This window comes from Leptidea sinapis, chromosome 45, assembly GCF_905404315.1.
Source record: "Leptidea sinapis chromosome 45, ilLepSina1.1, whole genome shotgun sequence".
In the NCBI taxonomy this organism is placed as follows: Eukaryota; Metazoa; Arthropoda; class Insecta; order Lepidoptera; family Pieridae; genus Leptidea; species Leptidea sinapis.
Window position 1 is genome coordinate 817,912 of NC_066309.1, and position 18,851 is coordinate 836,762.

General features: G+C 34.7%; 1 protein-coding gene across 1 annotated transcript; it reads right to left on the reverse strand.

The window, feature by feature from the left end:
• Positions 1-220: 220 nt before the first annotated feature.
• Positions 221-17,408, reverse strand: LOC126977452 (pre-mRNA-processing factor 6). The gene is made up of 17 exons (XM_050826249.1): positions 17,127-17,408; positions 16,984-17,043; positions 16,755-16,878; positions 15,829-15,959; positions 15,166-15,425; positions 14,484-14,744; positions 13,644-13,837; positions 12,513-12,783; positions 11,870-12,006; positions 10,958-11,035; positions 9,779-9,995; positions 7,331-7,494; positions 6,358-6,534; positions 5,048-5,181; positions 4,413-4,563; positions 3,715-3,825; positions 221-2,212 (listed from the first exon to the last, which is right to left on the reverse strand). The coding sequence occupies exons 1-17, from the start codon at positions 17,219-17,221 to the stop codon at positions 1,988-1,990; spliced, it is 2,790 nt and encodes a 929-aa protein (XP_050682206.1). The 5' UTR covers positions 17,222-17,408; the 3' UTR covers positions 221-1,987.
• Positions 17,409-18,851: the final 1,443 nt, after the last annotated feature.

The window sequence follows — 18,851 nt, forward strand, 5'->3', positions numbered from 1 at the left end:
TTGCACACAGGGACTGAGGAATATGGGGCTTTGTTATTATTTTTTTTTTTAATTCAATGATGTATGTACTTATTTTATGTTATTTATGTATTAATTATAATTATATCTGACTTTATTATTATGACATTTAAGTGGGCCATAGTAGCCAAATAAAGAATAAAGAATTAAATTATAGAAGTGATAAGTATTATTAAAATGTAGAAAAAATAAAACCAATCAAAATGCTACTTAGTAATATAATTACAATAATTACTTATCATAATACATATTACACTTCTCGCTTAATCTGTCGTCATTTAGATAACTACTTCTTCTCCTTCTATATTCCGGTTTTCATCACACTAATAAAATTTGGGCCTTCAGGCCTTATTTCTAGATACTTAATATATTATATGAAAAAAAAAACAATGTACATATTTACACTTAACATTACATGTTACATTTTATTAATATAAATCAAAAACTAAATCGAAAATACGAACTAATAGTATTTAAACAATGAACTAATAAATTTATCCGCAATCAGCGAGATTAGAAAAAAACAAAAAAAAAATGTTTGGTTAGTTTAAGTTCCAAAACAAAACAATTTAAAATAGTATTTGCAACTGAATCTGCTTGCTGAGTAGTAATATTAGCGTAGAGACAAACAGCGAGCGAGACGGAAGAACATCTCAACGGAGACACAGCAAGATACAAAGGCAAAGCAAATCAGCCACGCAATAGTTCCGTAGTATTTTGAATATTAAAACACTAGCTAACACACACGTTGACAAATCAATATTGGTCCCGCAGTCACTTATCAGTTCGTCTATACGCTAGTATTATGGTTATCAATGGTAAGTACTGTATTTTGAAGTTGACAATATTAAAAAGTTGGTTAATTGCTAATAATTTATTGGACCTTTTTGGTAACAGAAGTTTATAATGGTCATGACAGATTTTATGTAAGTTATTTCTCATCTATTTTGTTAAGATTCAGTAATATAATAGGCTGCATCGCAAATTATTGTATTTTTTTTCAATCTACTCTGAGTGTCATGGCGGCCGTCACAAAACCAAAATTCACATCTCTGGACGTATTACTTTGCATGTGCCTTATTACATATTACAAGTTAGATCACAATGTCACTATTATGAGCAGATACTGTCGTTTAACACTACTTAACTTCTGGGATTAAATGTACAAATTTTATTTGTATCAAAAATCATTGACGATGCAGACTTGAACCCGCGTCTCTCTGATTCCGTCCGAGCTCTCTTAACAACTGAGCCAACCGTCCGAGTGATGCATCCACCGAAATTTTGGTGTCTTGTTTCAACTCTCAAGTCGTGTCTTGTATCTACAACTAATTAAATTTGTATATTTAATCCCACAAGTGAGGGTATCACTTAAATATAACAAATTGTTTAGATTTGCAAAAATTCGACATTTCAATTAAATTTCCTAATATGCAAATATTGGGGTTGAGCAGGTTATCAACCTGAGAGTTGAACAAGGTTTATGTTCGATGCGTCACTCGGACGGTTGACTCAGTTGGTAAGAGCGCTCGAACAGAACCTGAGATACGCATGTCCGAGTCCCGCATAGGTCTTAAATTTTAGATCATCTAAGTACTTGTTTCTTCACTAAAATCCATAAAAAACACGCATTCAAAATATAAGCTTCAGTACTCGTCCTGTTAATTTTTTTATGACATTAAGGGACGAGACGAGCAGGACGTTCCAGCTGATGATAATTGATACGCCCTGCCCGTTACAATGCAGTGCCGTTCAGGATTATAGAAAAATCCAAAAATACTGGCACTACAATTGCGTTCGTCACCATGAGACATAAGATGTTAAGTTTAATTTGCCCAGATATTTCACTACCTACGGCGCCCTTCAGACCGAAACACAGCAATGCTTACATATTACTGCTTCACGGCAGAAAAAGGCGCCGTTGTGGTAATACCACATACCCACAATCTGGCGGGCATCCTATGCCTCACTATGTGGGTACAGGTAAGTTCTTGGCCACCAACAACAGCACCTGCTCCGTGTTGAAGCACCAGTTGGCTATCTGCTTGGAGACCTGGCACCAGCGCTCCCCGTGGTGGGGCTCGGCAGCCTTGCAGCGCGACTTGACTTCTTCTTGTTGCTGCTCGTTGCCGTGCAGCAACTCAAACTTGTAGTAGTACGCCCACGCGTCTCCGAGGTCCGGGTCTATCTTTACCTGTACAATTATTACAAAGCATTCATTGATTATGCTAAGCTATTGAACGTTAAAACCGTAACATATTTTTATTTATATTTTTTAATATTATATTTTTAAATGTGTTCTTTTAATATTTTTTTAAAAGTATTTAAGTTTTTGATTTCTTTAATGTCTTTGGGGAGGCTGTTGTAATGTTTCGCCCCTTCAAACATGATGTTCTTTTTTCCGTAATTAGTTCTAGGTGTTTTTATGTAAATATTATTTGCTTGTCGAGTTATCCTTTTTTGTATTTGGAATGTTTTCGTAAATGTCACTTGGGAATGTATCTCTTTAGATAGAATTTTCCTAATAAGAATACAAGTTTTATACTTCTAGAGTTGAGAAATATTCATGAGTTCGGCTTCTTGGTAAATTTTTGTGGATGGTGTTAAGAAATTATATCGGAACAGTGATTTAATAATTTTATTGTATGCTATCTGTAGCGGTTGTAAATTAGTCTGTGACGCAGTTCCCCAAACTATAATTAAATAATCTAAGTGAGACTTGACCATAGAATAATATTGAAGTGCACTTGCCTTGGAAGACATCGTGCAATGCCACGTACTGCACCAGTAAGTGATGTTAACTTTTTACGGATATATTCTATACTAGCTGACCCGGCAAACGTTGTTTTGCCATATAAAGTATAATTCACGCGATAGTTTTATAAATAATAAAATATTGGCTATATTATAGCCTGTACATCATTTTGTTCTATTGTCAATAGTTTTTGCAGCGCACGCAAAAATTGGTTTTCGATTTTACACTTTGTGTTACAAAATAGCAATTTTATTACGGATCCCTAATTTTGAAAAAAAAAAATACATAGCCTATAACCTTCCTCGATAAATGGACTACCACCCAACACTGAAAGAATCATTCAAATCGGACCAGTAGTACCAGAGATTAGCGCGTTCAAACAAACAAACAAACACTGCAGCTTTATAATATTAGTATAGATGTGGTTTCCACGTGAGTTTGCTATCAAGTATCAGACTGAGACATTTCTTTATTTATTTTGTTTATTATTTCACCATTGATGGTTAAGTTATTATGGCTTCAAATTTTTTTTGTTTTTAGCTGTGAATAATATGTAGTTTGTTTTATATGTACATATTTACAGTAAGTAAGTTACATTGTAGCCAGGTGTGTAGTAGATCCAAATCATGTTGTGCTTGTTCAATTATTGTTGTTATAGTATTACCAAAGTAAAATGGAATTTTATCATCAGCATACAGCGTGATATCTCCATTTAGGCCGATTTTATGTATGTCATTTATATAGACTAGAAATAATAATGGGTCGAGAATAGAGCCTTGAGGAACGCCACATGTGAAGAGTTGGGGTAAAAAGTTTAATTTTTGCCAAATTTAATTTTTGTTACTTAGTCAATTGTTGCTGCAAGAGTATTAGAATTACAACGAAAAAAAAGATAGTTGATGTTCAGTTAACCCGACTCCCCGTGGCCCCAGGGTACGTACCGTCCTGTTGAACCAGTCACGACACTTGGTGATCTTCCTCTCCGTCCAGAACAGCTGCGACACCGCCAGCAGCACGTGGGCGTCGTGCTCGCACTTCTTGAGCGCGTCCACCTGCACGGGACACAGCTGTAGTACGAGGACCACGCGACAGCGGCCTGCTAGATTATGAGATACCACAACGGTGCTATCTCTACCGTGAACCAGTAACGCCTTAGCTAGTCAAATTAATGGGCAACTGATACTTAACATCTTAAGTCCCAAAGTGACGAACGCAATTGTAGTGCCGCTCAGAATATTGGGGTTTCATGAATCATTACCATCAGCTGAACGTCCTACGCGTCTCGTCCCTTATTGTCATAAGAAAATATAAGTCATCACGAATTTGATATATGAATAATAGAATGTGGTATTTGTTGACGGAATTTTTAATCTTAATTTGTAATCTTCAACGGTAAATATTGTAAGTGTAAAAATTATAATTGACAATTATATTTTCATTAACATCTTTGCGTGTTGATTTTTGTAGATTACTCTGGAAGATTTGACAATAATCGAAAGACACGGCAATAAACAAGGGCAAGTAATGTTAGCGATTCAATCTTAATTTGGATAGATAAATTGGTATGTGCTTGAAGACATTCAAAGTTTTCCCTTTTGACAAACTGAAGACCCCATGAACGTGACCCTAGTATACGTACGCTTTTGGTCTTCCTTTGCGGTCGGGACTCCATGAATATCGCCTCGGCCCACAGCCTGCCCGCGGTCGGACATTCCTGTAGAGCCTTAGCCATCACCGCGCCTGCGATCTCCGCGCTACCTGCGCGACTCTCGAGTCGAACACTCTCTAACCTGCAGACGTTTATAATCATATTTAGTATATATACCAATACTCCATCGCTATCTATATAAAAATTTTCTTCTAAGTTTCATTTCATGCATACTTCGGACTAACCTAAAAAAAATATTGCAATGTCTTCATTTAAAATAAAGTTATTTACAGTTTTAATACACAAATATTTTTATAAGCTCGACGTGCTCAGTCATGCGTGGACGCGGGCTAAGTGGCGGGTATCAGCTGTTAGCAATAAAAATTTATGGATGAAAAACAAAGATAAATTTACTTCTTGAATATTTTACAATATATCTTTATGAATATTTTACACTTATGGGCTCGGATGATTAAAAGTATCTACGCGATAAGAATCGAGATTTTTATCCACATTTAACTCGTGCAAAGCCAACATAGATCATTAGCATAATACAAGCTATATATAATTCAATTTATATGTATATCATAAACTAGCTGGTGTCTATTTAGTTATTGTAGACTCACCACAATTCTGGATTCTTCGGGTTCCTTAACCTCGCCTTCTCGAGCACTGACCTCGCTTTCGTCACGTGCTTCAGTTTCTCTTCCAGTCTTGATAGTAGGATCCACATTGGCACGCAAGTTGCGCATTTCTTGAGCTGTATAACAATGTTAAATTGTTCTTCAGAGAAATAGAGTAAGTGGTCGGTTATTGTTATTTATGCAACTGTTGTGTAATAAGGGGTATTAAAACACGAATCTGTGTTTATCGTGTGATAATAGTACTAATAATAATACACATGAGTGTTTTAATACCTAACAACAGTTCCATACAAGACTTTATCTAATTAATTTATCGATTTAAAGCATGGGTGTAGATAAAATTATAAATATCACGATTCCAGACGTTGTACAAAACAAATTTGTTAAGAAATTCAGTAGATATATTGATAAGCGTTAATGTAAAAGTGTGGTAAAGGTTAGTATAACTTAATTTACTTTATTATGCGAACACCCTAAGGCTATTTAATCAATACATTTTATGGGAACGAAGTGTTAATTTAAAAAAAGAAGCCCGCCGAGCACAGCAAAGGCGAAATGTCCTTGAATAGTGGTGATGGTATTTATTAAATACCGTAATTTTGTTTTAAACAATTATTTCTATACATGTTAGGGATTAAAGCATTAAATCCGTGGATGCCCTCGAAGATGTGATTCGAACATGTCATTAGGGACAGGGTCTTTATGATAAATCACAAACTCGAGACTTTCACTTTTAAGATGCTAACTTCTTTAAGTATAGGGACTTTAAGACACCCCACTTTTAGAAACATAATTTTAAAAAATATTTTTGTACTAATGTCACGCAAGAAGTTATACTTACTCCTTTGGCATAACAAAACAGAAATTTAAACGTGCTATTTTATGTTTGTAGCAAGAACAACATTGTAATATAGAACATATTAAATAGAACCAATGAAAATATTAATAATTTAGTCAAATGACATATATTTAAAATTGAATACATATCATTAAATTATTTATATACAATAAGATTTCTTTTTATATTTTACAACTTATACATATTGAAATTTACTTAGTTTTAGTCCAGTGGTTGCGGTTCAGTAGTAGTAGTCGGTATGAGTTACAAGAGGCTTAAATGGTAGCTGTAGTATGATATAAAAATGGTCTAATTGACCAAAAATCAATAATTTTTCCCTACTGCGACGTAAAAGAAGAGTAACTTAAAAAGTTATACACAAACTGTTACCACCAACACGCGTAGACAACCGAAAAGATGGAGGTCCAACCTATTAAAGATCAGACCAACTTACCCCCTGCGTGTACGTATTATGAGCATCACTGTCTCGTCCCATCTGCTCCTCTATTTCCCCTTTCATCATGTGCAGCTTCGCGTAGTCTCCAAACACTTTGATAGCTTCATCCAGCAGTTTCAACGCTTCCTCCATATTGTTTAATGCCCATTCCAACTTCGCTGATTTTATCATCACCTGAAATTATAATAATCTAACTGATATTCTTTCTGAAAGTAAAGAAGCTGTTGTTGATGTCAAAGTCTAAAGAATTTATTATTTTAATGTGATATCACTCACTTCTGGGATTAATTATATAAATTTAATTTTGATATCAAAATTGATGAACGATGCCCGAGGACCAGCGCCTCTAGGGTTCCGTCCGAGCGCTCTTTCCAACTGAGGTGAGTTCGAGTGACGCATAGATCGTCATCATCATGTCATGTCATCAAAATATTAACATTACTACTAGGCTCGAATTTAAGTGAGATCCAGTGTTAGTTTGACCGAGCGTCAGAAACAGCAAACAATTTCGAATTTTTCGCGAGTCCTGTCGGTCATCCTTATAATATATTGAATAGGAAGACCAAGACGTACGGGTCGGGTCACCAGTCGGTACGTGATCACTGCCAAACATACTCTCTGTCGTGTTGTCCTGGAAAAACCCGCATGGATGTTTGTTTCATAATTTGGTAGTACGTGGAAGAAACGTCCTTCCGTACGCTGTGGATGAAGACAACACATACATATGGTGAGGATGATATTTAATTTTGTGACGTGTGGCGTAAAGGTGGAATTGAGCGGCAGGAAAAGTCAAATAGCTCTTCGGAAGACTCCACGTGATAAATGCGGTAGAAGATACAGAATGAAACGAAAACAATCAGCCCATCGACTTGGATCGGGACTGATACAATGTAGTATGACAATAAGCTCGTCTTTATCAATATTATAAAATAGTTTCGCTTCGATTCAGTCTTTCTCCATTAATACTAACCCTCGGTGTCGGCGCGGAGGCCCTGGCCTTAGCGAGCAGCCGCCTCGCTCGGTCGTACTCCTTGTTCTCGCTCTCCAACTTGACAGCTGCCAACCAGATCTCCTCTGAGTTGGGGTTGGCCTGGAACGCCAGAGACAATATACCCCGAGCGGCCGGCACGTCACCTGTCAGATATAAAATACAGATTATTAAGTTAATTGTCAAAAACATATCTAATTTCTGATGAAATATATCAAATGTAAATCATTTATTCTGTATTTTGAAATATGTTTTTTTACTAAAATGACAAAAGTATCTGTACTTTTACTATATATCATTTGGATAACGAACAGTTCCACACATTAATGAAGCATTGATGTATATGATTTCATTGACTCGCTCGTTTATTTTACAAATGTATTTAGTAATACATATTGAGGAGTTTACATACTGATAAGCGATTATCATCATCAATAGCCGAGATTTTTTTTTAGTTTTGTTTAATTTTTTTTTACAATAATTCTCACCTTACGCCCTCTTACATTTCACATTTGTGAATGCTTTAAATTTAAAATAAATATTTTTATCTAAAATTGAAAAATACTTAGAAATTCAGATTCAGCCCATTCCCTCTACTACTACTACTATACACTTATATAGCACTAATGTTATAGTTAATTTAGTTTAATTTGTTTCTATTATTCTATAACCAAACTTCCACTAAACACCCACCCTGCAAGCTTTACCAAAGTTTTACCTTACGCTAAACCTAAGGTAGGCAGTTTTACAAACGCCTATTAGAAGCAGCTCCCGCTAAGCAGCAGTTACATAGAAATTATTTAGAAAAAGTGTTCGTCGAAAGTTATACGACTACAGAAGAAGGTGCGCTGTTAAGCTGTGCAGCGTAAGTTAGGCAATCCTACTGGCCTATTATTGGCCCATCGCCTTAATCTTAATGAATTACGTCGCGACTCCCGAGGTAAACAATAATCAACGATCCCATATTTGTCTCACTCGCTCCCATGTGCAGTGGAATATAACCTGTTCCACTCTGCTGCAAAGTGCAAGGTCATTTTGTTTTTTACTTTCATTGCTCAATGTTTTGATTTTGTGTTTACTGTTTGTACAATGAAATAAAATAAATGAAGTTGCTATGTGTTGTGTGTTAAAAATAGGTACCTATTAGGTTATTCAATTATAATAGAGAAATTAGCGTACTTAAAGGCCGCTCGTTTGTCTTCCAATTCCATAAAAAAAAAATAGAGTGTGCCAGTTATGGGACACAGTTTGCATTCGAACAAAAATAGAAATTGTTTCTTTCAATATGCAGTCCGATACAAATTAATATTACTTGAGATATCTGTGATGGTGAAAATTTTGTTCGATCGCTATCCCTTTACAATATCTACAAGTAACAATACGAAGAACACCGCAAAAACAGTGGTAAGCGAATTTATATCATTATTGCCTACGAAATATATGACCTACTTACAATATGTAGAAAAATATATTAGTTTTGAATGATAAGCAGACCTGTAGATAGACACAGATTGTACTGTGTAATTTTTATTTTGAGTTCTCATACGTTTGAAAATTATATGGATTGAGATTGAAGTTGTTTTTGAAGCTACAAATGTTTCAAATACATATAATTACAATAATTAGAGTTCACATTGGATCATGTATGAGTGACATCTACTACCTCTACTGATGACTTAAGAAATATGAAAGTACACAATACAATATCACGTCATTATAATATTATTAGTGATCCTGAAATCGATGTTAAATTTATGCAACATCATAAATGCAAGAAAAATTTACACGGTGATTGCAGTTTGTCTCTTTACCGCAAGAGGGCGGTAAAAATGAAAAAAATCTACGCATACCTATTATGGTTATGGAGCTACAATAGTAAAACTAATCAGCATATACTGAAGCTAATAAAAAAGCGGACTCTATATGTAATTTTTGAAGAGTTTAATTTAAATCATATCAATATAAAATTATTTTGTAGAAAATATACGATGAATAAATAATTAAATTAAAATTGTGCTGTGCAATACCTAAATTTTTAACTACATCATTTCATATTATTAAGTACTTTTACCTACCACCTAGAGTGATAAAATTAAAATATAAAGTTGACTAATTAATGGTCCCGAAACTATTCGCGAAACACAAACAACTTCAATATTTTACCCCAAAACCTAGCGCTGTCGGACTAAGCCCAACTACTACTAGTTTGATCTTCAGCCTACCTTGCTGGAAAACCAATGCACGCCCCTGCCCCCAAGGAAATTAAACGTGGCCATTTGTATGACGATCTGTTATTAAAGAAGCGAAATTAAAAGATATGCTTAATCGAATCGGAGAAACACTCTGGATACCCTCTGCCCTAGGTAGGGTATAAATTAACCAAAAAACCTACTTAAATGAATAATAACCTATTCCACCCTCCGTACTGACCTGCAAGCCACTTAGACTTGGCCCCCATAAGCCACAGCACTTCAGATTTCGGACAATGGGCGACGGCTCTCTGCAGAAGCGCTTCCAGGCTGGCTCTAGTTCCGTGTTGTTTCTCTAAGTAGGCCGCCCTTAACCAGATGGACTTCTTTGACGGAAACACGGATAGAGCATATCCGTAAACAGCCCGCGCACATTCATAGGCTCCTTCGTGGGCGCACTGGAGACAAATTTAGTACATAAAGCCTGATGAAATGCGAATCATAAAAAATGGCATTTATATTCTCAAAATTGATTCCCTTAGTATTTTTTTGATGACAGTTCAAACACTACCACCGCTTCGGAAGCAAATGGCGCTCTGAGAGAGAAAAAACGCGCAAGAAACTTTCACAGCATTCTTTATTGCGCTCTTTTTAAATAAAATAAACAATGCCATTGTTATCTCTATAAAATAATCACAATCTACCCCCAGGTTGTCCGATCGCTTAGGTATTCAGCTGTGGAGTAGTAGGATTTACGACAAAGCCATTTTGTCAAACAACATTTAAATTAATTGATGGAGAATCCCTGACGTGCGACTTGGAATTTATTATGAAAATGTATACAGTTACAAGAAATCCCTTATATCTAGTGTTATCTATATAAGACACAAGACAGGCGCTATAACAATATGCGTCGCAGTCAATTTGAATTGGCCATGTTAGATTTTATAGCCTGTTATAGGGACTAGTTATAACTGTATGAAATGGCGCGATTTTTAATATTATTATGACTGTTTTGTTTTCGTTTTTAATTCATCAGTGTCAGGCTTCGGAAGAAAACAATATAATTCCACAAATGATTTATTACACGTCACAGTAGTACTTAAGTAAAATACTTCACTTATAGTCTAGTGCTTTTAGGTAAAAAATTTTTCGCCTTCTCCGAAAATTATGATTGAGGTGTCATTCGATTCGGGCATGTAGATAGTTTTGAGAAAATGCTAAAGCCGCTAGCAAAAATTGCAATTTATATTTCGCGGTAGATTCAAAGGGAAAATTTTTTTTGACATTCATAAGTGTCATTTTCGTGACCTACATGAATAAAGTGATTTTGATTTGATTTTATGTAGGTACAGTCTGTTTAAGCTCAACATTTTTAATTAATACACTCATTTACCAAAATAAAACAAACATATCTTACCGCGTCAGCGTCTTCCATCCAAGTATGTTTTTGATCCTCAGGGTCAATACCGTGTCCGATCACCGAACGAATTATCGCCTACAACACGAAAACAATAGTTTGTCAAATATGACCATTATACTACTTTCTCTTTCTTTCTTCTTCTCTTAATTATATCTTTATTCAAGATTGGATTTAAAAACCACTTATTAAATGTCAGAATATAGCCAAGTATTCGGAAGAAAAATGCCTGAGTTGAGAAGGAGCGCAAGAAGCTAAGCGATTTTTTGAATGTCAAACTTGAATTTCAAAATATAATACTAATAAATCTATATCATAAAATAGCCTGATGACGAATATTCATTCCAGTGGTGTGGTGTCGTTTATAAAGTCATTTATGTAACTTTATTTTGTTATACTATTATATTATATTACCAAATATATTTACATTTACCACACAAACATTGTTTAACAATTATTTAGAATTTAGTTACAAATGTATTTTGTACATTTTCTGAGATCTCTTTCAAGAATCATATTATAATAGCTGGCACAACGAAAGACTTACAGGACTTACGCATTGGACATGTGTTACCTACTGACCCATAGAGTGTAATTAGTAGAATTAATGTGAAATTTGTTATTAGCGTATAAATACTACTTTCACATATTTCTTTTATGAAATAATAATTACTTACAGTAGACAATTTTTACCAAAGTTTAAAAACATCATTGGAAATATCTTAAACTTATCGTAACAATAGGAAACAGACAGACATAAACCCTGACTTGTGTTTCATTAATTTACATTTCTGTTAGTGTACAGACTCACCGAAATCAGCTGCTTTATTATATAGATTTCTTATCAAAGAGTGAGTTATGATTATGTTTCAAAGTGGTCACTCCCATTCACTCACAACCTAAGCCACTTACCTGACAAGTATGCACCGCACCTGACTTCTCTGCCTCCATGGCCTCTTTAAACCAATGTTCTCTGTTAATTTCGACACCGTTGGCACTAAGCGATGTGATAGCACGGTCTATTATTTTCTCCACCATATGAGTGTTGCCTGTAACAAATATAAAAAAAATGTTAATTCTAGAAACGCCCATAAAAATTAAGGTCGCCGTGTGCTTCCCCAGGGCATAAAAATAATAGGGAAGCAGGTCGCAGGCCCAAAGGTGTCGTAAGAGGCTACTAAGGGCATTTACCAGTCGGGGGCTCATTTGCACAGGATGCTGGCTAGATAGTCAACATCCTGTGCAATCCCATCCATAATCTTATGGGTACTACAACAGTGCCTTTTTCTGCAGTTAAGCAGTAATGTGTAAGCGGTATTGTGTTTCGGACTGAAGGGCGCCGTAGCTAGTGAAATTACTGGGCAAATGGGACTTAAAATCTTATGTCTCAAGGTGATGCAATTGTAATGCCAAAGAGAATTTTTGGGTTTTTCGAGAATCCTGAGCAGCACTGCAATGTAATGGGCAAGGCGTATCAATTACCATCAGCGGAATGTCCCGCTCGTCTCGCCGCTTATTGTCATAAAAAAAACATAAATTTGAAAATTAACCTTACCATGAGCTTCTTCTAATTTGGCAGCCGTGACCCAAATCTGCCTGTCTGTAGGAATGTTTTCACGTGCCTTATTGAGTACTTTTCTCGCATTCTCATATGTCTCCAAGCGAGCCAATGCTAACCAAAGCTCGACGCTGGTCGGACAACACTCCACGGCTCTGGACAGTAATATCCGCGCGTCTTCTGGGTTTTCTAACTCGACAGCTGCTTTCCACAGACGAACGGAATTCGGAATGTGTTCTAGAGCTTTACGGAACACTCGTCGTTTGGCCTATAATAACAAATATTTATTGGACACTAGCTGTCACGGCTTCCATCGGATATGATTTAGAAAAAAAAAAGAGGTGAGCGAAGATTTTGGTGGCTGCAGCTGAATTTTCAAGACAACTCCATACAAAATTTCCGCTTAAACTTCCGACAATTGTTTATATAGGTCAGCAAAAACATCTAATACACCAAACTAAGCCTTACCGTCTTAACATAAGGTTCAATTCATAAGAAAACAGCGTTCATTGTAATAAGACACGTTATTTACAACTTCACTCACAACTGTTAATTCACAATTACAATATGTTGCCCCAATTGCATTACAATCTAACCTTATTATCTATTATATGCTTATAGGTTAATTAATATAAGCTTCTCAATAGACTAAACCAAGAATGCGTCCATTAAAACTTTTCTTAATATCACTATTAAGAGTAAGTCATGTCATTTTGTTCATGTGTCTTTTATAAACAATGAGGTGTTAAATATGATTGTTATTTAGCGAAAAAAAGAAATACAAATTAATTATTTAGCCAACAATTATGAACGATGCGTTATATTATGTTAAAGTGTTTTTTAAGTTTTTTTAAACTATCATTTTTATTGTCTAAAACGATATTAATTTCGAAGCAAAAGTTTATCAACTTTTTGGTATATAAGAAAAAAACGAGACAGACTAATGAAGGAGTCAAAAATTACGTTCAGATTCCGTACTTTGTTGTGGGACAAGCTATTTTAATTATTGTATTGTTGTAGTTCCTTGATAAGTGTGTAAAGGTACAATTTATCAAACATTTTGATGTGGGAGTAAAACAGTTTCAAAGAGGTCACAACATAGATATAAACATAAACAACTCAACATACCTTGGGTTCCTGCTCTAATTCGGCAGCCTTCACCCATACCCTCACACTGCTGGGTAGATTCCTTGCTGCATGTGCTATAACTGCCCTGGCAGTGTCTGCAGGCTGTAACCTTGCCGCTTCTAGCCACAATTCCTCACTGCTGGGGTTGACTTCACAACCCTTCATTATTAGATTTCGGGCTGCCTGGATCTTTCCTGTTTCATAGTGTTTATTATAAATCAACATATAAAATAGCTGGTTTTACTTTGCGTAAAAATTAAATACCATAGAATTCCTTAAAAGATTCCACCTGCAGAATTTGTGCAGCACATGTTGCCACAAGCACTAGTACCAAACTTATCATCTGACTAAGTAGCATTTATTCATGACTTGAGAATCAATAAAGAAACCTTAGATACTTTATAGATAGAGCCTCTTGCTGCTAGACAAATGATGAAACAGGCCAGGTTTATTACTTAAGTGTGAGTGACAAGCTATGTCTTCCACTTGCGATTTGTATGTCAATTTGTGATAGTGTGTGTGCATTGCTTAAAATAGAGGATAACTATCAACCTCAATTTTTTTCGACATTTTTATTGCTGTCACAGTCTATCTAGACTACAAATGATAAGACCGAAACTATCTTTTACATAAATTGAAATGTTGAATTTCTTTCCAGGTAGATAATTCATGGGCACGAAAGTGACGTGATGATCACTTGTCACAGATGCTGATTTGTTGTCTTCCATAAGAAAAATATTTATAGAAAATTTTATTGCAAGTTCACTTCATGGCAAATGCCCACATGCCTTTAAATCCTTTCAAAATGTAATGTAGTTTATTTATATGATTGTTATATACCTGTCACTTCCTCTAATCTAGCGCTAGCTATCCAAGCAGGGGGATGATTAGGATTTGTCTCTCTGACTGACTTCAGTAGTAGTCTTGCCTTTTTGATATCATTAATGTCACCACCATATGTCGGTATCATAGATTGTAAGTCCGTCAAATATCCTTTAGGATCAACAACTGTTTGTCCTGTCACTGAATCTGATACTTGTGATAATTTTACTGTCATCAAAGTGTTTCTGGCTTGGCCAATCTTCCGGAGATCAAGGTCACCTGCAAAAATATAAATATAATGCAATATAAATATATCAATTAACTACAGAAACAAATTAAATTATATTTCCACTCAAATAAAGTTTGCAAAAGTAAACTATAGAACAAAAGAGAAACAGTATGTGAAGAGAGACCTTTAATTTGTCCAAGGCCTATAAAGCACTGCAGATTTTAAGACAACTGTAAATAATAATTTAATTATTACATTAATTATAAAATTATATTAAAACAAGTGTACTCCAATTTTACAATATAATAAATACATACTACATAAACATCCATTACTCAGAATCAATGTTTTTTTACAAATTAGGTGTGTAATTAAATGATTAATTAACTCAACAATAGAATACAATTTCTAAAAAAGATGGATTTAAATTGATACAAAATACAAAATGGGATTGTGAAGATAAACACTTACCCGAAGGAGTTAACATTCCAGGTGTGGCAACTCCAGGCATCATGGAAGCCAAACCAGAGCCAGGATCTATGGATGATGAAGATTCACCACCAAGGTTTCTTGACAACACACTATCAGGCAGGGGCGTAAATTTCTCGGCCCTTGGATTACGTTGTTTTCTGTTGCGAGCATCACCAACCTCAGGAATTGCAGACCATTCATCTTCGGAAACAGTTTTTAACTCTCTTTTCAAATCTGAAAACTGTTGCTGTATTTTGGGTCTGAAAATTAAAAGTAATGTTAATACAAACATTGTATATAAGGACATCACAATGGTTCTACATATTAACTCAGGTTAAGCTGTGTTACTGATTTTGGGCTGATGCAACTCAGGCTGTAATGATCACAACACCATGCAACCATCCTTTCTTATATATATATATATATAACCATTTTTCTTCTTTATACTTATACAAATTTTGATCTAGAATGTTCTTTTGTATTCACAAATTTTTCCAGATCAGTAAAACCCTACTAGATATACACAGACCAAATTGAAATAAGTAGTTGAAATTATGTCAGTGGTTTACGTAACTAATATTTATTACAATTTTTGCTGGATATATACAAATTATAGAGTCTATTGATAATCCTCATTTATACTTTTTTGTATATATCTATCACCTTTCTTGACGATATCTCTCTAAATCTTCCTTGAGTCTTTTTTCTCTATACTCTTTCCTTTTCTCATCCATTCGTTTGTCAATAGATTCATAAATTGCATCAGCTTCTGCATCATCCTTATCATATGGATCCTAGAAAAATAAAAAATCAAGTAAATTAATATATTTTTTTTATGAATATAAGGGACGAGACGAGCAGGGCATTCCACTGATGGTAATTGAAATGCCCTGCCCATTATAATGAGTGCCACTCAGGATTCTTAAAAAACCCAAAAATAATGAGTGGCACTACAATTGTGCTCGTCACCTTGAAACATAAAATGTTAAGTCTCAATTGCCCAATAATTTCACTAGCTATGGCACCCTTTAGACCGAAACACATATTATTAATCATTATTGCTTCACAGCAGAAATAGGCCCGATAAACCAGCAAGCATCCTGTGCGAAGGAGCTGTCCACTGGTCCAATGGAAATTGCATAGTAATCTGTGCAAACAACAGGACACTTTTTTGATGATACACATATTATTATCCGTGCTGTCAATGCTTTAACCAGATAGTAAATTACTTTCCATCAAAACTCTGGGTGGTTTTACAATTTTTTTTTTTGTAATTAGATACCAAGTTGAGCATTTATATTAGAAATATACAACAATAATACAAGATAAAATTATATGTTTATTGTACAAAAGTATGTTCAATTTTAAGTAAAACACAAAAAAAACAACAAGTTATGAAAGACAACTTATGAAACTTAATAACTACCTCAGGTGTGTCTTGTCATGTGATTCTATGCACCCAAGTTCATTTCCCTATAGTAATTAACTTCTACGGATAAAACCACAGTTGAGTGCTGTGGAAGAAACTTGTAGCCTGTAAATCATCAACCAGATGCAGTATTGTATGTGGTGAATGGTGTATGACTTACCTTTGAAAATAATGATCCACTATATCCAGAGAATTCATCATAGTTTGAGTCATTCAAATCTTCATCATCATCTTCATCCTCTGTTTTTTTACGTTTAGCTACAGGTGGTGCATGACGATCATCACTGCAAAATCATATAACAGAAAATATGAGGCATTTGGGTAGATTACAATTTAGACAAACCAATGTAAATTGATCACTCATTAATCTTAATAGCAAAGAGACTTACGAGACATCATTTGCATCTCTTGCTGGACCAATATCAGAACGAGTAGTGAATCCAGTAGCACTGAAAGAAATTTTATGCTGTACATTAACATAATAAAATCTCATTAAAATTTATATACAATAAATATTAAGAGCATTGCTCACCCTCGGCCAACACCAGCAACATATCCTAGAGGTGCAGGAATGCCTAGGAAATGCTTCTTATTTTTATTTACAAATGCTTGTGGGGGAACCGACATGATTTTATATTAATGAATGTCACTCACTAAGTAAGATTTTAATCTTGAATTATACTTTCGCGTTCTTTATAGATGTAATTAACTTAGGAATGAGGACGCACAAATATTACATAAACTATTTATCTTTATTTTAAATATATAATAAATAGTAACAACAGACTTTACGTATGGTACTTCACTGTTTTTTTTTTAATTTATGGCCTGGTAACTGGTAAGAAACAGCGATATATCATGAAATGTAGGTAATTAAACTTCATTAAGAATTTTTGGCCCGTAAACCTAACGTGGGTATGTCTCAATGTCATGTCAAAAAATGTTTTAAATATTCTGCTTTTATTGTATTATTATGGTCCTGTTAACAATGCACTAAATAAATAAAACAAAACAAACTGGCAACTAAGTTCTGTCAAATCTTTTGATTATTTGTATTCAATGCAGATTCAATTCAGAATATCAATATTTTAAGATTCAAATTTCAATCACTCTCGGGGATGTGGTCTATCTCGTGTGAACGTAGTGTTTCAATTCTCTTTGATCTCGTCACTCGTGTAGATGATATTTAGGTCATGTTCCGATATGCACTGCGACTACTGTACAGTGTGACGTCAATTTAGTATACTGTGAAGCCATTCCTTTATTGTTAGTTATACTGGTTACTATTTAAAACGGAACGCAATCCCGTAAACTGTCAGCAGCATTTTTTGAGGCAGCATTCAAATGAGTGTTTTATAAGTTTTGTAGTTCATTAATAATATTATTTATTATAAAGGCAATCTTTTATTTTAGGTAGAGAAATTGCCAACTTTGCTCAAAAGATGAAGTTATATCGTTAGCATTTTCGAGAAAAAAAAAGTAAAAAATCTAAAAAGCTCCTCAGTAATACGTGAGTGTATATTTGGTAACAAGGCTTTATTTAATGTAATATATTAATGTATCTGTTAATTATTCGTTCGTATTAAAAATTCGTTCTCTGCACCTTTTAATCATAATTTTGCAAGGCGGTCATCTTGGCTTTCAAAAATGTTCCCAAATTCGTACTCTGCACCCTCGAGAACCTCGGATACGATATCCATATTGTTGTAATCATATTTTTGCACGGCGGCCATCTTGGATTTAAAAAAATATCCCAAATTCGTTCTCTGCACCCTAGAAAACCTCGGATATAGCTGGGAACGGCGCCTCTATCATCTCGCTTTTTCGTTTCATCGACTTTAAAAAAACAACGATTCTAAAGAACTTCTTTACTTACACTTCAAAAATTGTTGCAATAATAATTAAATACGTGATGTTTTTATTAAATGATATTTTATTTCTTCTCTCTTTATTACATATGAAAATGTCTATTCACTTGCAACATTATTTGGCTGGCTGTGTGCGTGTTGGCGAATGTAAGTACGTGGCGCTCATGCACACATTAATTATAATGATACTTCTATATTGACAGGACCTATGAATGAAAATATCGTTTTGAGCGTTATTAGTCTATGTTTATAGTAATCTCCTGTACGTGCTTAAACATTGTGATTTATACAGTAAAATAAGCGACAACCATAATTTAAACACTAGAAATAAGTACAAGCTTATATTGCCCCCTACTAGGCTCTGTAAAATAAACAATGCATGTGTGTGT